This window comes from Penicillium nucicola, assembly GCF_028828085.1.
Source record: "Penicillium nucicola strain IBT 29836 chromosome Unknown utg000005l, whole genome shotgun sequence".
Classification (NCBI taxonomy): Eukaryota; Fungi; Ascomycota; class Eurotiomycetes; order Eurotiales; family Aspergillaceae; genus Penicillium; species Penicillium nucicola.
In genome coordinates this window covers 2,025,402-2,044,227 of record NW_026643129.1, presented here as the reverse complement: position 1 = coordinate 2,044,227, position 18,826 = coordinate 2,025,402, and the positions used below count along the sequence as shown (strand labels likewise).

The following is an 18,826-nucleotide window of genomic DNA, read 5'->3' as shown; positions in this document are numbered from 1 at the left end:
ACATGATCCGAATGAAGCCTAGAGTAGCTGCAATCAAGGGAAAGACACCGGCATTGAGAAGAATGGTCGAGGCGATCGCCACTCCCAGACTAGGGCTTTGTTCTGAAATAACCACTAGAATTCCTGCAGCAATTCGAACTTCAATGAGGAAGGGCAAATATGTTAGGAACACCGCGAGCTTGCAAGATCTGTATGTTGTGGCACTATACTCACTGGTCGAGAAAAACATCAATATAATCCATACCATGCGAGGTCGTATATGCCGGTAGAATGCGAGATATGCTGCCAGTATTATAACCGGAATGTAGAATATGATTAGAGCAATGCTCATTTTGGAGTGACTGTGAAGCATGTTGATGTGGTTGTCGGATTTCTGGTGGCTTAAGGAATAGGTAACGTGTGTTTGATGATTGAAAAGCAAAATGTGGGACTTAGAGTGGGCAATTCTATTGAATTTATAGACAATGTCTAGGGGTCAGTTTTGCTCTGCTTCCTGGACAAATAGGGCTGTGCCTCTCGAGTCACGATCTTGGTTCGCAAGATCAGTCCCCATTCGGGTTTAGCGTGGGCGCCACCAAGTCTTAGTTCGCAACTTCAGCCTTCGGCTTCCACCAACTGAGCCTCCATGTTGAGGGTGGAACAAGTCTGGAATCTTATTTGCTCAACAGGCCATAAGGTCATCGCTCTTGGCTCAGGTTAGAGGCCTTGCAGTCTAACACCGTCTAGATCATCCTATGGTGGGCGTGGCGGGGAAATCTAAAGGTTGCAACACCTGTCGAAAGCGAAAAATTGCGGTCAGTGATAGCGGCAGTCTCAAATAACATGAAGAGGCGCCCAACTAATACAAGCCACAGTGTGATCAGGAAAGACCAGTCTGCGCGCAATGTACACGCTCGAATCGGGTGTGTGGCGGGTACCAGAGGGACAGGATCTTCGTGCTGGTTGAGCCCGCTGCGAAACAGAAGCACACTTTCCTGAGATCTAAATCTTCAAAGCTGGAACCCAAATATGTTACCAATCTTTCTGGGTCGGATTCCGCCCTTACTAGCCCATCAGCTACTACTGGACATCGAAGCCCGCAAGAACTGCTCTCGCTCTCTGAAACAAGCCCCGCCTATGCAATAATTCGAGGAAGTGCGGAGTGCCATAATTTGATCCAGGTATTTCTCTCGCAATGCGGGCCCTCTCAATGGGCGACTTTAGGGCCCCGGTCATGGATTTTGCTACTTGGGGGTCCAACGACGAAAGTTGACGCACTTGAAATGTCAAGTATGGCTGTTGCCGCTTCAGCAGTAGGGCAGATGTCTCAAAACATCGCTCTTACTAAATCAAGTTTAACTTATTACACAAGAGGACTTCATCAGCTGCAGAAGGCTTTGTACAATCCCGACCTCATGAAAGAAGACGAAACTCTGGCTGCTTGCATGGCCCTGAGTCTCTATGAAGCCATCGAATGCCCAGATTCTGGGACTGAGGGGTACTTTGGTCACTGCAAGGGAATACTAGCGCTTATTGAATCCCGTGGTGCTCAGGCACATTCTTCGGGTGCTGGTCATCAGTTGTTTCGAGGCGCTCGAATTCCAGCCGTAAGTGCTTTTGAGGCTAACCAACATCCATACTGCATTTCTAATAACTCGAGCTATAGATTTTGCATGCTTTGCAAGCTTATACCTCGACAATTCTGGTTGATCCCGCTTGGATAGAGCAACCATGGACCATAATGCCGAAAACATTTCTGGATCGGGTAACAGATTGCCTTGCTAAAGCTCCAAGCATCCTAGAACGCTTGCCGCTGTTGCATCATTTGAACCCCAATCAACAACTAGAATTGGTTCATGAATTGGCGCATGAATGTTGGCAACTTGAAGAGAGACTGAGCAGAATTTACGATGAAATGCTCTGTTCCACGCCAGGCCCGCTTTACTGGTCGATTCCATCCCAAAAGCATATCCCAATCGATCCTTCTATCGTTCTCGGTTTCGAGTCCGTTTATCAGTTTGCTGACTTCCAATGCGCCTCGACTCTTGTACTACTTTGGGCAACACGGACGATGCTCTGGTCGGGACTTTCCAATTTTTACCGCCTCGCCAACGCCCTGTCGACCTTTGGCGTCTCAACCACTGACTACAATACTAAAGGTGGACTTAGCTCGCTTCCTCCTCTCGGCTACTGTGAGGATATTCTCTCTATGGCACATCATGTTTGTCGGTCAGTGGAATATTTTCTACGAGATGATCTGTTTTTGTCAGGTCCGTTATCGGTAGCACCGGCGCTAGGTATTGTGATTGATGCTTTGAAAAATCAACCTTTCAATCTAGTAGAGGTATTGTGGCTACAGGGTGCTTTGGATGCAACTCGAAAGAGAGGTATTCAAGCCTTGAAATATGCCAAACCCAAATGAGACGATGTTGAATATCTCTGGGGCAGTTGGATTTTGTGACGTACAGAACCTTGCAGCTACCCTCATTATCAACTTGTTCCAGTCACAAAGGCAACAAAGGGACGCCGCATGAAACTATTGGAGCATACCTGAGATGACCGTGAACAGCAATAACTCGGTCTCTGGTCTCGGTCTTTGTTTCCTTGGAATTATTTGTGACAATTTTGACCGCTGAAACATTACAGCTGAAAGTTGAAACCGACCGGAATGTGATCTATCGTCTTTTTTACTACGTTCCCAGTCGATGAGCAAAATGTTTAAACTTCTTAGCGGACTTATTATGGCTTTCCAAATACGAGATTCGTGACCTCGGGGAAAGAGGCAAAGACAATGTCACCTCGCTGGGTAACTTATGTACCTCTCGAGATTGGTGATGCATTTATTAGCCTATATAGGGCTAAAAATGCAGATGAGGGCTTCCATTAGTGGGGAGTTTCCTGTCTAGACAGAGTTGTTCCAAGCCCAACTCGCGGGGGAATCTTGTTATCATGCACCTCGTCAGCCGTCAAGCCAAAGGTGGGGGGGGGGGGTGGTGATGTTAAATCCACAGCCCAACTCATTCCCTCGAATTTCTCATTTCTTTGGTTTTGATTCATGTTAAGTAGTGATTCAGATTGACAACCGGAATTTCCACCATCACTGGTCAAGCCCTTTTTGCAAGAGTGGGACACTATCATCTCTCTCGTATTCTGTTACACATCGTGGCACTAAATAACCTTCAACATCAAAAAGCCTGACCATGTCTTTACCAAATTCGCGTATTATGAAGAGAAGACGACTTGGGCAGATATCAAACAATCAGTCGAAAACGAGCAAAGCACGCTCTTGCGAGGCTTGCCGCCGGTTGAAAACGCGATGTGAGGCGAACGGGTCTGATCGATGTCATCGTTGTGATGTTCTCCGGTAAGAAGAAGGCTTCGAAACCGCGTAATGATGCCAGTACCTGAAATAATCCTTTTGGGATTTGCAGAATTGAATGCTCTTTTCATGGCATGGCTACCGATCGCCACCCTTTAGGTCCAAAGGAGCCTGCAGCTGCGATGATTCCTAACGATTATAACACCCGGTGAGCTCTCTCGTATGCTACATTATATAGGTTTGAATCTTTCGGCTTATGATTAAGACTTCGAGCGGTGGAAACCACTCTAGTAGAGCTGCAAGCATCGATATCTGCCGGCAGCACGATTATTCGCCAAGATACTGTCGAGGTAACTGATATTCATCATTCAGATGGACACTACAGCTAATACGCCGTGAAAGCACCTCCCGTCCAGTGCAGATCGAACGGCTCGCGATGCGCCCATGAGCCTTATTCAAGAGATCAGAGACAATATCACCTATAGATATCATTCCAGTGCCGATGACTGTGTTGAGGATAAGATGATTGAAGGAATTGTCTCAGAGGATTTGACAGCAAAACTTCTTCACGGGTAGGTATTTTTCGATAAAATCTGTGGTTGCTTCATTGACATTAAACCTTTAGCTTTACCAAACTGTCGAGCCGCTGGTTATTCATGAATACAAACCCTTTGCAGCTACGCACTAAGTCGCCATTACTTTACGGAACTTGTCTTCTAGGTGGTCTCCATTTGACCCCATCTCTACAAGGATCACAAATGCATCAAGCGTTGTATCGCCATGTCCACGGACTCCTGGGTCAAACCCATCTATCTTCGGCTAGCTCGCTGGATATAATTCAGTCCATGTTGATTCTATCTATGTGGGACTTGCGACCCACGCTAGGTCATGAGCATGGGAACTCATGGCTTTTAAGTGGAACAGCGAGTATGCGAGTTATGATGACTACTTCTTTTGAGCAACTGTTGAAAGCAGATAACAAGGAAGAAGAAGCTCGAGCACAGGAACTGATGCGTACATGGAACCTCATCTGCCTCTGCCAGTTACAGTGAGTTGCCTACGTTCTAGGCCCTTTTATTAATTATCAACACTATGTATCCTTGAGTACTCTTGATCAAATTTTGTTATTGTATATTCAAAAGAGTCCATCTCTACAAGGCCTGACAGACGCATAGGTTTTCTGTTGGCTCTGGTCGTCCCCCAGTTATCTCCGGTCAGTATTTTGACGAATGCGCCAAGATCCTTGAGTTTTCGTCTTATACTGCACGCGATGAGCTTGTACTGGCTGGGGTGAGGCTCTATCGAGTCCTCTGGGGACTCATGAGTTCGGATATCGTTCAAAAGACGAATGCCATTTGGCCAGAAATTGATAGCTTACGAAAATGCCAAGGCAGCATATACAGTAAGTAGCTTGATCATTTACCCATTATTCAATCCTGATTCATGTTTGCCGCAGAGCTTGACTCCTCCGAGCCTCTTCGCTTCGCATACTCCTGTGCCTATCTGATGCTAGCGCGTCGGACGCTCAAACACCTGAACCATAGCGAGTCCAACAAACCTGATAACCTTGACGGTACATTTGATACATGCGCGGTTCCATTTATTGAAGTTTCGGTTCATTACTCTATTCAAATCCTTAATCTTTTTCTATCCATGTCGAAATTGACTACATACATCCACCCTGCCTATGAAAATCTTCTATGCTCCTTCGCCATGGTCACATTGGCCGAATTTGTCACTTATATAGCTGATTTCAGTCAAACAATACTTCTGATGGAACAGGCTATTTCACATATTCAATGCGGAGGCAAGGCAGAGCCAGTGAGTCGATGGTGTCTCAACATCATAAAGCAACATTTCACTGAGCATCAGGGCCTGACCCATACTGGAATTGCTGGAGAAAATAGGCCGGAAGTACTGGTGTCACAGTCGGTTCAAGACTCAATGGAACCTTGGGATGACGATGAGTGGAATATTGAACAAGATTTTCCCTCACTTGAAGACATGCTCTTTGGAAATGTTGTATGATACTGGTGCCTAGTGACAAACATTGTTCATATAACGTTACATCACTGACTCCTCCTTAAGTGTGTAAACAAAACATAGAAAGCCCTTAATTCTGTTTCCTCAGTCTGATACCTGCATGACACTCCCTGGGCTTCTTAGAAAAGCCCTCGTGGGATTCCATGGCCGCTTGATACAAAGAAAAGTCATATCGATGGAACAGAGTGCCAATAATCAGTTGCAGCTCCATAATAGCAACATTTTGCCCAACACATGCTCGAGGGCCATATGAAAATGGATTGAATGCGATCTTTTGCCGGGGAGTGAGATTCAACCAACGATCTGGTTTGAACTCTTCAACATCGTCGCCCCAGATCTCCTTCATGTGATGAATTGTATATGATGGCACTGAAAGAACAGTCCCAGGTGGGAAATAAAATCCCTCGAATTCGATACCTGCACAGGTATCAGCTACCAGACGAGGTAGACCGATAGCTGAGGTTGAGTGCAGGCGCATCGCTTCGTCAATGCATCTTCGCAAGAAGGGAAGGTCTTTGACCTGCGAGTAGTTCACAATATCTTCATCTGGACCAATTTCCCGGTCGAGCTCCTCTTGTAACCGAGGAACTATTGTGTTTGGTGCGTTGCGCTCCCCATGAAGTATCCAGTAGAAAATACCGCAGGATGTGTTAGAGACTGTGTCAGAACCAGCGATCAGCTGCGTGAGTGCCTCCGCAATGAGCTCATCTCGACCCATAGGTTTTCCGTTGGCATCTTCGGCTTGAAGCAAGCGCGACAGAATATCGTTGCGCGAATCTGCGATCCCTTTCTCCGCAGCATCCAATCGAGATGCAACAGCAGCGACAGCAATTCCAGTGAGATTCTCCACTGCCGCGACGCCCTTTGTGAAGAATGGATCGGGAAGATATCTCGCCCATGGCCGCAGTGCCGGGAGAAGGCCTAACGTCGAAGATATTTCGCCGCGTCGATTGATAGCCTCAACCGCCGAGGCATATGAAATAGGCCCTCCTTCCACAAGTTGTGTCTGAGTTTCATCTTTCCCCCGATCGACCATACCAAACGGAGAGCCAAATGCTAAATCCCCAATTATGTCAAACGCAAGATAACTAAACCAAGGCATTGCATTGAACCGGCTGAAAGCCTCTTTATCAAGTTGAGGTCGAGATGCCGCAATCCGATCCAGTTGTACTATCCACCGCCGCAGATTATCCGCCATATGAGGCTCGAACGCGGCAACTGATCTCGGTGAAAAGGCATGGGATATGATTTTTCGCTTGCGCGTATGCTCTGCTCGATCGCGCACGTTGAACATGCCTGGTGTTCGGGCGACAAATGCTTCGTAGTAATAACTGGAATTGGCGCGTTCACGTTAACGACCTTCACGCTCAGCTTATCTGGGTTGAGAGGGCATACTCTTTCAGGAATCCGTTTCCATGCCCATACACAATGTTGAGAGCAGTTTCATCCGCAATAGACACATGGTTGAAGCCTATGCGGACAACCTTGCCGTGTTTTCGGTGTGCCGAGTCGACCGCGGCGTATTTCTGTCCACGTCGGGCACTTAATCCAACCCAGAGGTTGCTAAACTTGGCAATAAATGGTCCGGGGACAAGGTATAAGGAGCGGTATGTCACGAGATAGGGATATATGTAATAAAATGATAGCCAGAGCGGAATCAGTCCAGCAATGGTCCATGGCGACAGAAGGAGATTCAACAAAGCCATCGTGAAGAGGTATAGTGAATAATGATCTGATTGATCAAAACACGAAAATTAATTTCAATCCCAAGTTCACTATGTGTGTTTAAATGTATTTCGGTGTCCTAGGTACAGTTCCTATCTCTCCGACGGAGGACATGCAACACCGTCGGAGGTGAGATAACTGACCTAAGTTGAGGTCGCGTTAGTCTGAAGTTAATCTCAAACCTCTTTTGATATACTTTAAAGCGAACAAAAGGCACAAGAGGCAGTATAGCAACTTATATTAGCTATGAGTGTTCTTTTCTTGACTTGTTGGTTTTTCGGGTGTATTTGGACAACCTCACAAGGCTTTTCTCCCTGCATAATACCCTTTTCTTATACCTAGCAACTTATGGGCTTGTGGTGTCTTGAGGTCTTATTTTGCCAGTTTTGGCTTGGTTCATACCCTGGATGTCTGTCGTGAACGGAACTTCCCCTTGTGCATACTTCATCTCGAATCGGTTGACAAACAACTACAACCTCGCCGACGGCAACTTCAAGTACTGCAATTCATAATTGACATCCTTGCTGGTCTACTATACTAAATATTCTACTATTGTTGTTCAATTAAGTCTCATACAGCAACTGCAGATGAACTAACATGGATCGTTTGCTTGCAACGGACTAATATGCCGCCACATAGTTACCGCAACACTAACATATACTAAAAGTCCATTCATGCTACCTGTATTTTTAATGACCTAATCTCCAAACCTCACTGAATACGAAATAATTCTTATCAAATATTCGATTTGCAGACTGCTCCTGCTTGCACTTTGCTCTGGGCCATATTAGTACGGATATCGCCGTTCCCAGGTTGTCTAACCGACCATTAGCTTATGGTGGCTGCTTAGAGAGGGGCACACAAACACTTCTCATAATGTTTCCACGTCTTCTCAACCTTCTCTGCCCACACTGACTGAGAGAAAAGACGTTCAATATGCACGCCAGCGCCAGCTACTACAATGCTCTCGTCCTGACATGCTATGACTATTGCGTCCATAGCCTCTTCATGGTCTACCTCTGGGGCTGTCCCACCACCACAGTAACTCTGCCCTTTTTCAAATCAAACATTGGTCGCAGGCACATGGATGTCGGAGTAGGGACTGGCTATTTCCCTGCTGCCGTCCGACAAAGTGTGCAACAGAAGCAGCAGAATCACGCAGTCTTGCTAGACAGCCCATTCCTTCAATGGCCGGAAAAGCTCCTACTGGTTGACTTGAATCCCAATTGTACGGAGATGGCAGCTTCTCGTGTTGGTGTGAGAGACCGTACCGAAATACTCATTGTCGATGTCTTTCAGCCATTACCGGCTGTTGAAAGTGTTGAAAAATACGATTCAATCTCACTCATGAACCTGTTACACTGTCTACCTGGCTCTGCGGAATACAAGTCTCAGGTTTTCGGTAACTTGAAGCCATTCCTCAAAGATAATGGTACTCTGTTTGGCGGGACAATCCTTGGAAAGGGCGTTCAGCATAATTTTCTGGGAAAGGCTCTTATGTGGGTGTTCAACTGCATTGGGATATTTCATAACTACGAAGATGAAAAAGGGTTGTTTCTGCAGGTGCTTGAAAAGGAGTTTGGGAAAGTAGACCATGTTGTCGTGGGTCGTATCCTGCTGTTTGTCGCGAAAGAGCCTCTTCTCTGAACGTATGATTGACGGTTTAGCAGGGTGGTCATTTCAAACATAGATTAACTCATACGTCGATTAACTGGACTCATCGGTGGTCTTCATGTACAAAACTCACTCCGTAACCCTATGAACTCCAAATCGATCACTGGAACACCAAATATCCTCCCCTCTAAGCCTGACAGCCACAACATGAAGATCCCTCATGTCCAGTGCAATAATAGGGAAGAAGTTGTCTAGAAGCCCCTCCACAGCAACATTAAAATAGCCCTTAAAATCCTGCCCGGCAATATCCTCCTCCTCATCAACCGGCGGCAAGGTCCCAGTAAAGGAAGCAACAGTAACCACAAACGGGATCTTCGCGCGTTCGCGACGAGGAGCAGAAGAAGGCAAAGGAGCCTCCAGGATAGACTCCAGCGCCGGCCGAGTAACAGCCAAGCAGACACTGTGATCCAACCCTCGAGACGGTGACATTTGCCTATATCGTCTACATCACCAGCTATCAGTCTTCTATTTCAAAGAGGGCAAAAAGAGCAGCAAAGATGCCAGTCCAAGCAAAGGTCCAACTTACGCAGCTATCTCCGCCGGCTCGGCCCCATCCAGAGTCGGATCCTCAACCCATTGGAACCGAATCAGATCAATAGCCTTGTCGACGCGCGGGTCACTTCCTCGAAGTGGGGCCAGGAGATCGTCCATGATCTCGTCCCAGCGCTGTCGGACTCGTTGCCATTCGGCCTCGTGGTCGGGGCCATATGCTGTCGCGCGGAAGATGACGAAGCCCCATTCTTCCCAGGGGAGGTTGAACCGGAAGACTTTGTCCAGAATGCTGATGAAGGGGGCCATTAAGTATTGGACGTGTCGCTCCTCTTCGGTCATTTCGGTTGGTTGTGGGTCTGTGGTCATTTCTGCTATATTGGAAGAGAGATTCTAGGTAGTTATTTGATGTCGTCTAGAATCAGAATATGGTTCTGGTGTTTTGGTGAGGCTGAGAATAAAGTCGAATATCACCTTGGAAGGAAAGTCGAGAGATATTTTGGTCTATTTTGGTCTCGGCTGGAGCCTGAGGCCGAGAGAGGGTTTCCGAACTCACTCATTGGTGCCGAACACCATCATTCAGGCTGTAGAGCAACAGGTGGCAATTTGCTGAGCTGTCTCATGACAAAATGGTAGATTGATCTGACTCGCTGGACTAGATTGTGTTATAGTATCAGTGAATTGGTTTCTGCCTGGGAGCCTTGGGCCTCATGATCGTCTTCAACGTCATTGGAGCCTGATTAGACAGGCGTCAAATCACACAATGCCCTAAGTTAACGAAACACAATACAGAGCCATTGGCCAATTTACGATGCTATACTGTAAAAGAAACTCATACAAAGTAAATCAGATTTTGGATATTTGCGTGTACTCCCTAAAAATATGAACACAAATTCATAGAACCCACAAGATGACCTGGCGCCACTAGATCCGAGAAGAATAACAAATAAAAATCCAACCCACAAGCACGCTTTTCGTCACATTCATTGGCACCATTCCATCTCACCTGACTGCTAATCAGATTTAGTTGGAGGTGGAAGTGTAAGCAACACCAGCCTCGTTGAGAGCGCTGTTGGACAGCAGGTAGTTCTCGGCGCACATGAAGTAAGAGTAGCGAGTGACAGCAGTCTGCGCATCCAACCAAGGGACAACCTCGTTGAGGAACGCAGTGGTGGTAGCCAGGTCAGAAGTGCCGCTGGCATCAGCAGCAAGGGCGAATTCGGTGATCCAGACCTCGGAGAGGTTGTGGTTGCTAGCAGTGCTGATGGCCTCGGTGACGAAGGAGATGAACTCATCGGCGGTGGTACCGTACCAGTGGACGGCCATGCCGGTGATGCCACAGCTGGAGCAAGAGTCCAGGAAGGAGTTCATCCAGTCGAGACCCTGGCCAGTGGTGGTGGAGGAGCTGGTGGCGGGGGTGATGAGCTTGGCCTGGCCAGAGTACGGGGTGATGTAGGTCTGGTAGTAGCTGGCGGCATCAGTAGGGCTCATGTTGGCCTGGGAGGCCATGTCGGGCTCGTTGAACCCGAGGATATAGTTGCTACCGCTGGACAGGATGGTCTCGATGGCGGTGGCCCAGCCGGCGAAGCCGCTGGCTCCCCAGAGCATGGGGACAAACTCGACATCGGTGGGGAGAGAGCCAGAGAGATAGGCACCCCAGTTGTAAGCCCAGGAGACGGTGTTGCTGCTGGTCAGAACGGAGACGGTGCTGATGTCGTTGTAGGCGGCACCACGCTTGCTAGAGATGGTGCGCTTGGCCTGCTGCTGCACTGGGGCGGCAATGGCAGAGGTGGCAACGAGGCCAGCAGTGAAGAGCTGGGTGAAGGAAACCATTTTGAAGATTGCAAAAAGTAAGTCACAAAGAAGTGGACTTGGTGGCAAGATAGAGAGTGTGAGAGAAACCTGTTCTCGTAAAGAGTGTATAAAGCGTGAGCTTAAGGAAAGTGAGGACTTCGACCGTGCACGGCACAGGTGATAGACCAAAAAGACAAAGTAGAATGAAAGACTGTGGGTGAAGAGAGAAAGAGAGACCACCAGACGGCGAGACGGGGGGTTTAAATGCTTTCAGTGGCACAATGCATGTCAAAGCTACCATTTAATGCATTGGGCTGGAACACAATTGAGCCACACAATAGATTTCTTCGAGTGGAGTGAACGGGACCATTTCCATTGGGCATTGGGGTGCCATGCGTGGTGGCCATACATCATAACCATGTCTTCTGTCAGGGCCGACATGTCTACCGGCTCTTATTGGCAGTGAGGACCAGGGGGAGGCGAAGGATGGGGGGCCGGTCTGGGACGGTTGACAGCCACAGGAACCACGGTGATTGGGTTGAACCGAGCGTTCTGTGCATTTCCAATAAGAATTAGGGTGCAGACGCTAGAAAGAGAGAGATTCGCATCTTGTCGTACTCCACAGCCAAGATCTTTAGTCCACTTTCATCTCACTCCACCAGAGCCTGGACCGCCATGGAGTATCTGTATCGAATTTCACTTTGTCCGAGCAGTCCAATCTCGGGGAGACGTTCATTAGAAACTCCGTGGGTGTTTGACCAAGCGCCAGTCGATGGCGCGCTGAATCACAATAACCCCTGACAAAGCGAGGGCAGGGGGTATATCAGAGAGGAAGAGGCTGAACCATGAGTGCGTAGACGGTGGATGTCCAGTTACCAGTGACGTTCCTTGGTTGTTCGTCAGGGCATCACATTTGATTGGCTGGACCGGACTACATCATCACTGGATCCCCGAGCAGCCAATCACGTTACTTTGTGGGAGCATCTCATCCGAGGTACGGTTGATGAAACAAACATTACACGCTTGAAAAAGGTCTCACTTCTTTTTGGAGTCGGAGGAACTGCTCTCGCTGCTATAGCAGACCGTTCGGCCCTCATCGTACATGTAAAGTGATCGATTGCCAATATGACACACCGCACAAGCGCCACAATGGATCACTAACAACCAGTCATGGCCAGCTGGAACAATTACCGATCGACGTGTTTCACTAAAGATCAGCCCTCCGTGCCCTAGTCCTTCCGTGCCCTAGTCCCCCTCCTTGCTGGATCAACCAGCAGTTCCTGTCTGGGCATTCAATCCTAGCCCCTCTCTGCCCCTGCCGATCGATGGAAAGGCCCTAGCGACAGGGTATTAAACGGTGAGACAAGCCTTACCGGACTCTCGACCGGTGGTTCTCTCCGGTCCATTGTCTTCTAGCCTCTCGGTGGAGGTCTAGCGTTCTTGGATGCCCCCCGCTATTCGCCAATATTGAACAAATGAATAAGTTCACTGGGCATGGAGGCGTCTAATATTCCTTTTTACCGGCTTTGGTCTGGTGCTGCTGTACAGTACCAAGCCCGTAACCATTCTTTGAATGGGGACTGACTGGATCCCCCGGGGTCCCGATAGGCGGGACTCGAAAGTACAAGATGCGACAACAATATGGCCGACAGTCAACCAAAACTCGGTTCTCAATGGAAATCTCAATCTCTAGAGACAATCGTGTACTCCCCAGATTTACCCATTTCTTTGGGTTTTTTAGTCTCGAATTTTCTGCATTTCCAGGAACCCGCCACACACTCATGAGATCACAACTGAGTAACCCTCGCCTCACGCGGATACTATTCCGAACAAATGCCGTAAGTCTGCATAACGTTAGTGTTTTCTTCTTTAAAACATGAAACACACTATTCAACTTGGGCCTGATCCCCTGCAGTCCACGTGGATGTAGACGTAGACAAAGACGAACCCCAATGTCTAGTTTGGCCCTAGTCAACCCTAAGTGTGCTGCCAAATTATTGTCGAATGCCCAATAAAGAAAAGAAAGCAAAATATTCTCAGCCTACAGCCTTAGTCAGGTTGTCCTGGTTCAATTACAAACCAACGTGGCTCTATTCTCGCCTCCCACTAGCGCCCAGCCCACGTCATCCTACAGTTTGTCCAAACTCCGGAAGTGAACGGAGAGGATTTAGTTCATTCTCACTAATCGACAGCCCTCTCGTTTTATTGACATGCAAATGGAAATGTTCTCCAAAATCCCTCAGCATCCCACACAGTCCAAGAGTCGAATAATCCCCGAGCTTCAAGACAAAGGCACTGACCCTATGAAGCACCATTTTTAGATTGGCACCGCGCGGCCGACTTATGCCCTCGTCCAAAGACGCCTATGGCACCGTTTTTGGGATAGTCGGGCGATACACATATATTGCACATCGGTCTATAACACGGTCGCCGATCTGAGAACTAGACAGCTCGCTGTCGTCGACTTGTGGCGCATTATGACAATGCGAGCGCATACTGCCGTACTAGATGTTTGCTTTGTCGCCCGATCTCATCACTAGGTCTTTATCGCCGTCCCATACTTGTCATGCTATTCTCGGTTCCTGAAACATGGGCGGGTTTATACATTGTACTTGGAATTGGAAATGCCAGATTAGGGCGATTGTTGTTCTCGTCGCCGTATCCGGCGCCTGGGTCTAGGCTACTATGTGGCTATGGCTACCTGCGCTTGGTCTGTGTCCTGCCTTTATTGATTTCCAATAATAGGCTGGGGGGGCTATTGCCTAGCTATTCTCTAAAAATACCTTTCTACTCGGCTTCGCTGTGGGTCAGCTATAGTACGGGATCTCCTAGCTTGCGGACTTGAGCTGTTGCTAAACAGTATATGAATTTGGCATTGAGGGGGTTCTAGATTCTTAGGTTTTATTATAAAAGTATATCTATCCTGCCTGGGGTTCGAACGGTGTGTTTACCTCAAACCGCGGTGTTCGTCTTGTTTCTTCATACTCTCAAGGCTGTGAGCAGCTATTGCTTATGCGACATCGATTGAGATTACATCCCACTGAAAGCCAAACTGTTCTGCTCATAAATCAGATCCTTCCAGAAGAAAGATGCTCGGAATTTCTTCCCCTCAACTAGATCTACACTGGATAATCTGCCGCAGTCAGAATCCACAACTACAACACAACCCCAAATCACAAGCATACCTATCAGAACATCAATCTTGAATCTAAATCTTCTTCAATAGAAAATATACTTTCTCCACATGTATCGTCAAGCAACAAATATAATACCGCATTGAGCGAACACGCTGTCTATACTTCGCCCAATCAGAAGTACTGCCCGTAATCATCCACAAGTGGAAGGCGGTGATGCCGATGATGTAAATCATTATTTCTCCACCTGGGCACATCATAGCTCGACCTGCGTAGCTCTCTGCAACACCTCTCTACACCTTTGAACACTCATTTACTTAGCCCTCAATAACAATGCTCTCTCGCACAGTCCCCAGAGCTCTGCTCGCAACTGTGCGCCCATCAATCCGCACAACAGTGCCCACCGGCTCAGCACTGCTCTCGCAAACCCGTACCCTGCGTGCCAGCTCCGGGCCCCAGTTCACACGCTCTTTCCAGTCCTCCCCGGCTATTTTCAAGGGCATCCACCCTGAATCTCAAGACCCTCCTGCTCCTAACCCTCAATCTGCGCCCATCGCCGGCGCCGCTGCCCACGTCACGGAGCCTTCGCCGTTGAGCGCTGAGGAGTACTATGAGTACTCAGAACATTATTTCAATGTGCTTCTAGCCGAGCTGGAGAAGACACAGGAGGAGGGCTCAGATGTGGAAGCCGAGTACAGTGTATGTATTATCTGCTATATCCAAACAAGTCACGGAATACATTTGTTTCCACTATTTTCTCTTCCTCCCTCTCCCCTCTCCCCTCATTGAGCAAATCACCCACTAACACCAAACCCTCTCCCACAGGCCGGCGTCCTCAATATTTCCCTCCCAGCAATCGGCACCTTCGTGCTTAACAAACAACCCCCCAACAAGCAAATCTGGCTCAGCTCCCCGGTCTCCGGGCCAAAGCGGTTCGACTGGATAGTTGAAGGCGACTACATGCACGAAAAGCAGGACTCACGCCCTTTCGTCAATGGACAGTGGATTTACCTGCGCGATGGATCGAACTTGACTGATCTGCTCAACGCGGAGCTAGCGTTGCGTTTGCCTCAGGACATTTACAGTGAGGTTATTGAGTAGATTTTCGCTAGGCTCTGTTTTACCTAAAGAAATCCCTTGGCATTATCATGCGGTTATTACATATGATATTTGTTCTGCTTGGGCCTTTTGTTCATAACATATTGTGTCTGTAGTTTGGTCACAATGCAATTGTATTTTTTCACTTGCTTATGATATATGATCTCTGGTAGGGATTGAACTTCATCAATACCAGGTAGAAGGATACAGAAAGAAAAAGCTCTCATAACATAATATGCATGATGGGTATCGTTTGAATGCAAAAGTCGGGTATAAAGCAAGAGTCTGCTGTCCACCCACCGCAAAAGAGAAAAAGCATAGTAATTTGTCCAGCTCCGAAGACATGCAATGATGGTATCCATCGTTTCCTTGCCTGAGACAGATACGATGCCGACTAAGAATAATTTCATGTCTTGCAAAGTGTATCCACATCCTCGGCGATTCAACTGAAACAGCATCGGCGGTATCGAAGTCAATGCCATTCGAGTCAAAATCGGAGACGTAACCACGACGAGAACCTGCCCTGTCTGTTATATCCGTATATTCTCTGACAAAAGTCGAGTGCATCGATGCACTTGGCGCAGGACATAGACCAGCGACATCGAGTGAGTATCACAGTAGAGTCACACACGGTAGACGAGTACCGCAACAGCTGCCATGTCCAGAGCCATCCAAGCAATATCCAAGAACCACAGTAAGAGTAATCGTAGACGACCGGGCTGCCCAAGTCGATTGCGCCGAGAACGAACCCGCAAGTTGCGCGATTCTCGAAAAGACGCCAACAATCGATGCTCATGGCAGTCGCGAGCATTGTCTCCGCCATATCCAGTTTGTCCAGGTTAGGGTCTCTCGTGTCTCTGAGACCTCGGGCCAGCTCACGCAGCTTTAGGAAGATCAGCCTACCAACACAGATTAGCAAATGACCCCTCCAATCCAATCGAAGTAAGATCATACCTCGTCGAAGATAACCCGGATCATGAGACTGCAGCTCGGACAAACACCGATATCCTCGCCATCGCGCAAATCATCAATGGCAATCTCGAAGCGATCGCCACACGGGCATGGATAAGTGTAGATCTGGAGGTTTGGGTCGAAGGTCATATCCTCGATTTCGATTTCGTCGTAGATGTTGAGTCCTTCGTCGGCCATGGTGGATATTTGAATATGAGTGGGAATTTGAAGGTAAAGAATGAGTGACTGGAGCGTGGCGAAAAGATCGTATTGGCGTCTGGAGTAAATTCCATATTGACTCTTTTTTGGTGGCGTGGAAAAGTTTGGATGGTCATGTGATGCCGGGGTTAAGCGGAGTTTAGATTTGTATACTTCCTTGGTTGTTTGTTCTATGGACACTCATTACAGTAGAGTTATTGATTATAATCATACAGGGTTGGATATATCCAGCATAGTCTTGAGTTTCATATTGAATAGCAATAAAGGCGTATGAAGATGAACGTGCCGAAGTGGGGTGTTTGCTTGGACTTCTGTCCAGACCAAATTCGTGACCTAGGGTAGATAGAAATAGTCAAGTTAGATATTCGTGCATGGAGTCCTGGCATCTGGATCCAATCATGACCCATGCATTGTGTGTGTATGTACATGGCTGAGATATGAATGTAAGTTATGTATGTACCTGACACAAGTATGTATCATTGCTCAAGTCGAGCGATTTCCATCTGTACAGTTTCCACGTCTCTTACAAGAACACCATATTGGCGAGCAATCCCCGCGACAGTGTCTCGGTCTACAGGAATATCTCCAGCAGAGTCAGATGCTTCCACATCTCCACATGTCTTCAACTCTTGAATTGCCATCTCATGCGCGTCCTCAAGCCGCTCCCTTATCTGCCTTAGATGCTGCTTATATCTCGTGAGTGCAGCAATAGTCTCAGGCGTATAGATAGTTGCCGCAATCTCAAGTTTCATAACCCTAAAACAATGCACCTCGTTAGCAACCGCGACCTTCACAGCAGAGAAAAAAACAACAACTCATAGGGCAAAGAAACGCAAAACATACTCCAATTTCCCCTCAATACCCTGCGCAACCGTCGCCAAATGATCAGCCTTAGCCCTAGTAGCCCTAGCCAAAGCTCCATGCTTCGCCCGCTCAAGGATAACAACTGTGCGCTCTAAGACCTTCGCGCGCACAGCAACAACCCCCGCAGCCGTAGCCGCCATCTCCCTACGCGCCTCGGGTAATTCGGATAGTTGGATCGTGCGCAGCGCGCGAACCCGCTTCGCTAATTGTTCCGAGAGAAGGGGAACAGAGGCCATAGACGACCGAACGCGACGGTCACGGGCTCGAGCGCGGGAATTGTGATTCGGACGTGATGACGCGGGTGCTCCTGGTCCTTGAGCTGGGCCTTGGTCTTGGTCTGCTGGGGAGTCTGCGGTTGCGGCTAGGGTCCGGGCATCGTGGAGGGATGATGAGAGGATGTTTGTAAATGGCAGGATGAAGGCTGGAATATTAGAGTAGAAGGCTTCAAAGTCTGGGCCTAGGAGGGAGAGTGTTTCGTCTTGGGATGTGTTTGTGGTTGCGTCTTCGGAGTCTGGTTTGGGCGCGTCGAGATCCAGCGCGCTGCGGGGGGTTTCGAGGTAGAGGGTTATAATTGCAAGGTTATCATGGCACTGTATTGGTATTCAGTGTGAGACTGAATACATTGTGTCTTGGGGGTTGTTTGGGCGGGCTTATGTTGTACTGACCTCCGCGGGTAGGCCGCTGTCTAAGGCGAATGCTAGCTGGCGTAGTGTTCGCTCTTTGATTCGTTTCTTTGCATTTTGGTTTTGGCATTGCTTCAAGTCCTGGAAGGCGAGTTTGTTAGAGCTTGGTGTTCACGGTCATACTCGGGGAGTACTGATTCCGGCGCGTCGACTTACTTCCACAGCGGCCGTGCGCGCTGGACTCGCGCTTTGAGAACGCGTTGAGCCATCTGCGTCGAGGAGATTCTTGGTTAAGTTTTCATACAATCGTTTGAATTGGGGATTGTGCTCCAGAATGGAGGGGTCACACGGAGGAATCATGTTGATGTTGAAAGGAGAATGTCACTGCCGGAAGACACCGCCAATTATAGAGCTGGCTGCATTAACCTACATTTATGCATATAGACAGGATAATGTCTAACCAATTTTGAGTGACATATGAAATAGGTATGATTCTGTATGATACCATTATCGTGTGGTTTCGTCTGTATAACATTTCCACCCAGGCCTCCGCCGATTCGATATTATTTTGAACACCCCTCAGGAACTAGCATCTAGGCAAAATTGCCTGTAAACTCAACGACGTTAGTTCCACGAGGATCGAATGGACAAATATAACTTGATGCTTGTTTAACGACTTGACCATTTTATCGTAGGCCAAAAAATGGCAGGCTGGAGCTTTCCCGACTACGCTAATTCTAGAAATCAGCGTTTAGACTACTACCTTTTACAATACATATTCTTCATTATTATATACGCTATATCAGGATTCTATCTCGCTTACCTATCTATGTATGTTAACCCCGAGACTAGCGTAGTCTCACATAAAGCGGCGGTAGCCTAGATAGGAAGGCCCTACCTAGCAGACATTACCC

General features: G+C 47.9%; 9 protein-coding genes across 9 annotated transcripts; 4 read left to right on the top strand and 5 right to left on the bottom strand.

The window, feature by feature from the left end:
* Positions 1–995: 995 nt before the first annotated feature.
* On the top strand, positions 996–2,401 carry N7511_005838 (C6 zinc finger domain-containing protein; the record flags this gene model as incomplete). Its single annotated transcript, XM_057128215.1, has 2 exons — positions 996–1,586; positions 1,646–2,401. 2 exons carry the CDS (start codon positions 996–998, stop codon positions 2,399–2,401), a joined length of 1,347 nt encoding a protein of 448 aa, XP_056984732.1.
* Positions 2,402–3,432: 1,031 nt separating this feature from the next.
* Positions 3,433–5,326, top strand: N7511_005837 (fungal specific transcription factor domain-containing protein; the record flags this gene model as incomplete). Its single annotated transcript, XM_057128214.1, has 6 exons — positions 3,433–3,506; positions 3,564–3,648; positions 3,701–3,870; positions 3,924–4,346; positions 4,474–4,700; positions 4,755–5,326. The coding sequence occupies 6 exons, from the start codon at positions 3,433–3,435 to the stop codon at positions 5,324–5,326; spliced, it is 1,551 nt and encodes a 516-aa protein (XP_056984731.1).
* Positions 5,327–5,411: 85 nt separating this feature from the next.
* N7511_005836 (cytochrome P450) lies at positions 5,412–7,047 on the bottom strand (the record flags this gene model as incomplete). Its single annotated transcript, XM_057128213.1, has 2 exons — positions 5,412–6,672; positions 6,737–7,047. 2 exons carry the CDS (start codon positions 7,045–7,047, stop codon positions 5,412–5,414), a joined length of 1,572 nt encoding a protein of 523 aa, XP_056984730.1.
* Positions 7,048–8,002: 955 nt separating this feature from the next.
* Positions 8,003–8,713, top strand: N7511_005835 (class I SAM-dependent methyltransferase; the record flags this gene model as incomplete). Its single annotated transcript, XM_057128212.1, has 1 exon — positions 8,003–8,713. One exon carries the CDS (start codon positions 8,003–8,005, stop codon positions 8,711–8,713), a length of 711 nt encoding a protein of 236 aa, XP_056984729.1.
* Positions 8,714–8,809: 96 nt separating this feature from the next.
* On the bottom strand, positions 8,810–9,598 carry N7511_005834 (uncharacterized protein; the record flags this gene model as incomplete). Its single annotated transcript, XM_057128211.1, has 2 exons — positions 8,810–9,182; positions 9,267–9,598. 2 exons carry the CDS (start codon positions 9,596–9,598, stop codon positions 8,810–8,812), a joined length of 705 nt encoding a protein of 234 aa, XP_056984728.1.
* Positions 9,599–10,252: 654 nt separating this feature from the next.
* N7511_005833 (glycoside hydrolase family 128 protein) lies at positions 10,253–11,062 on the bottom strand (the record flags this gene model as incomplete). Its single annotated transcript, XM_057128210.1, has 1 exon — positions 10,253–11,062. The coding sequence occupies one exon, from the start codon at positions 11,060–11,062 to the stop codon at positions 10,253–10,255; it is 810 nt and encodes a 269-aa protein (XP_056984727.1).
* A 3,428-nt stretch (positions 11,063–14,490) lies between these two features.
* Positions 14,491–15,258, top strand: N7511_005832 (frataxin family protein; the record flags this gene model as incomplete). The annotated part of the gene is made up of 2 exons (XM_057128209.1): positions 14,491–14,856; positions 14,983–15,258. 2 exons carry the CDS (start codon positions 14,491–14,493, stop codon positions 15,256–15,258), a joined length of 642 nt encoding a protein of 213 aa, XP_056984726.1.
* An 872-nt stretch (positions 15,259–16,130) lies between these two features.
* dph3 (CSL family zinc fnger-containing protein) lies at positions 16,131–16,404 on the bottom strand (the record flags this gene model as incomplete). Its single annotated transcript, XM_057128208.1, has 2 exons — positions 16,131–16,154; positions 16,210–16,404. The coding sequence occupies 2 exons, from the start codon at positions 16,402–16,404 to the stop codon at positions 16,131–16,133; spliced, it is 219 nt and encodes a 72-aa protein (XP_056984725.1).
* Positions 16,405–16,901: 497 nt separating this feature from the next.
* On the bottom strand, positions 16,902–18,272 carry N7511_005830 (uncharacterized protein; the record flags this gene model as incomplete). Its single annotated transcript, XM_057128207.1, has 4 exons — positions 16,902–17,181; positions 17,269–17,879; positions 17,955–18,053; positions 18,129–18,272. 4 exons carry the CDS (start codon positions 18,270–18,272, stop codon positions 16,902–16,904), a joined length of 1,134 nt encoding a protein of 377 aa, XP_056984724.1.
* Positions 18,273–18,826: the final 554 nt, after the last annotated feature.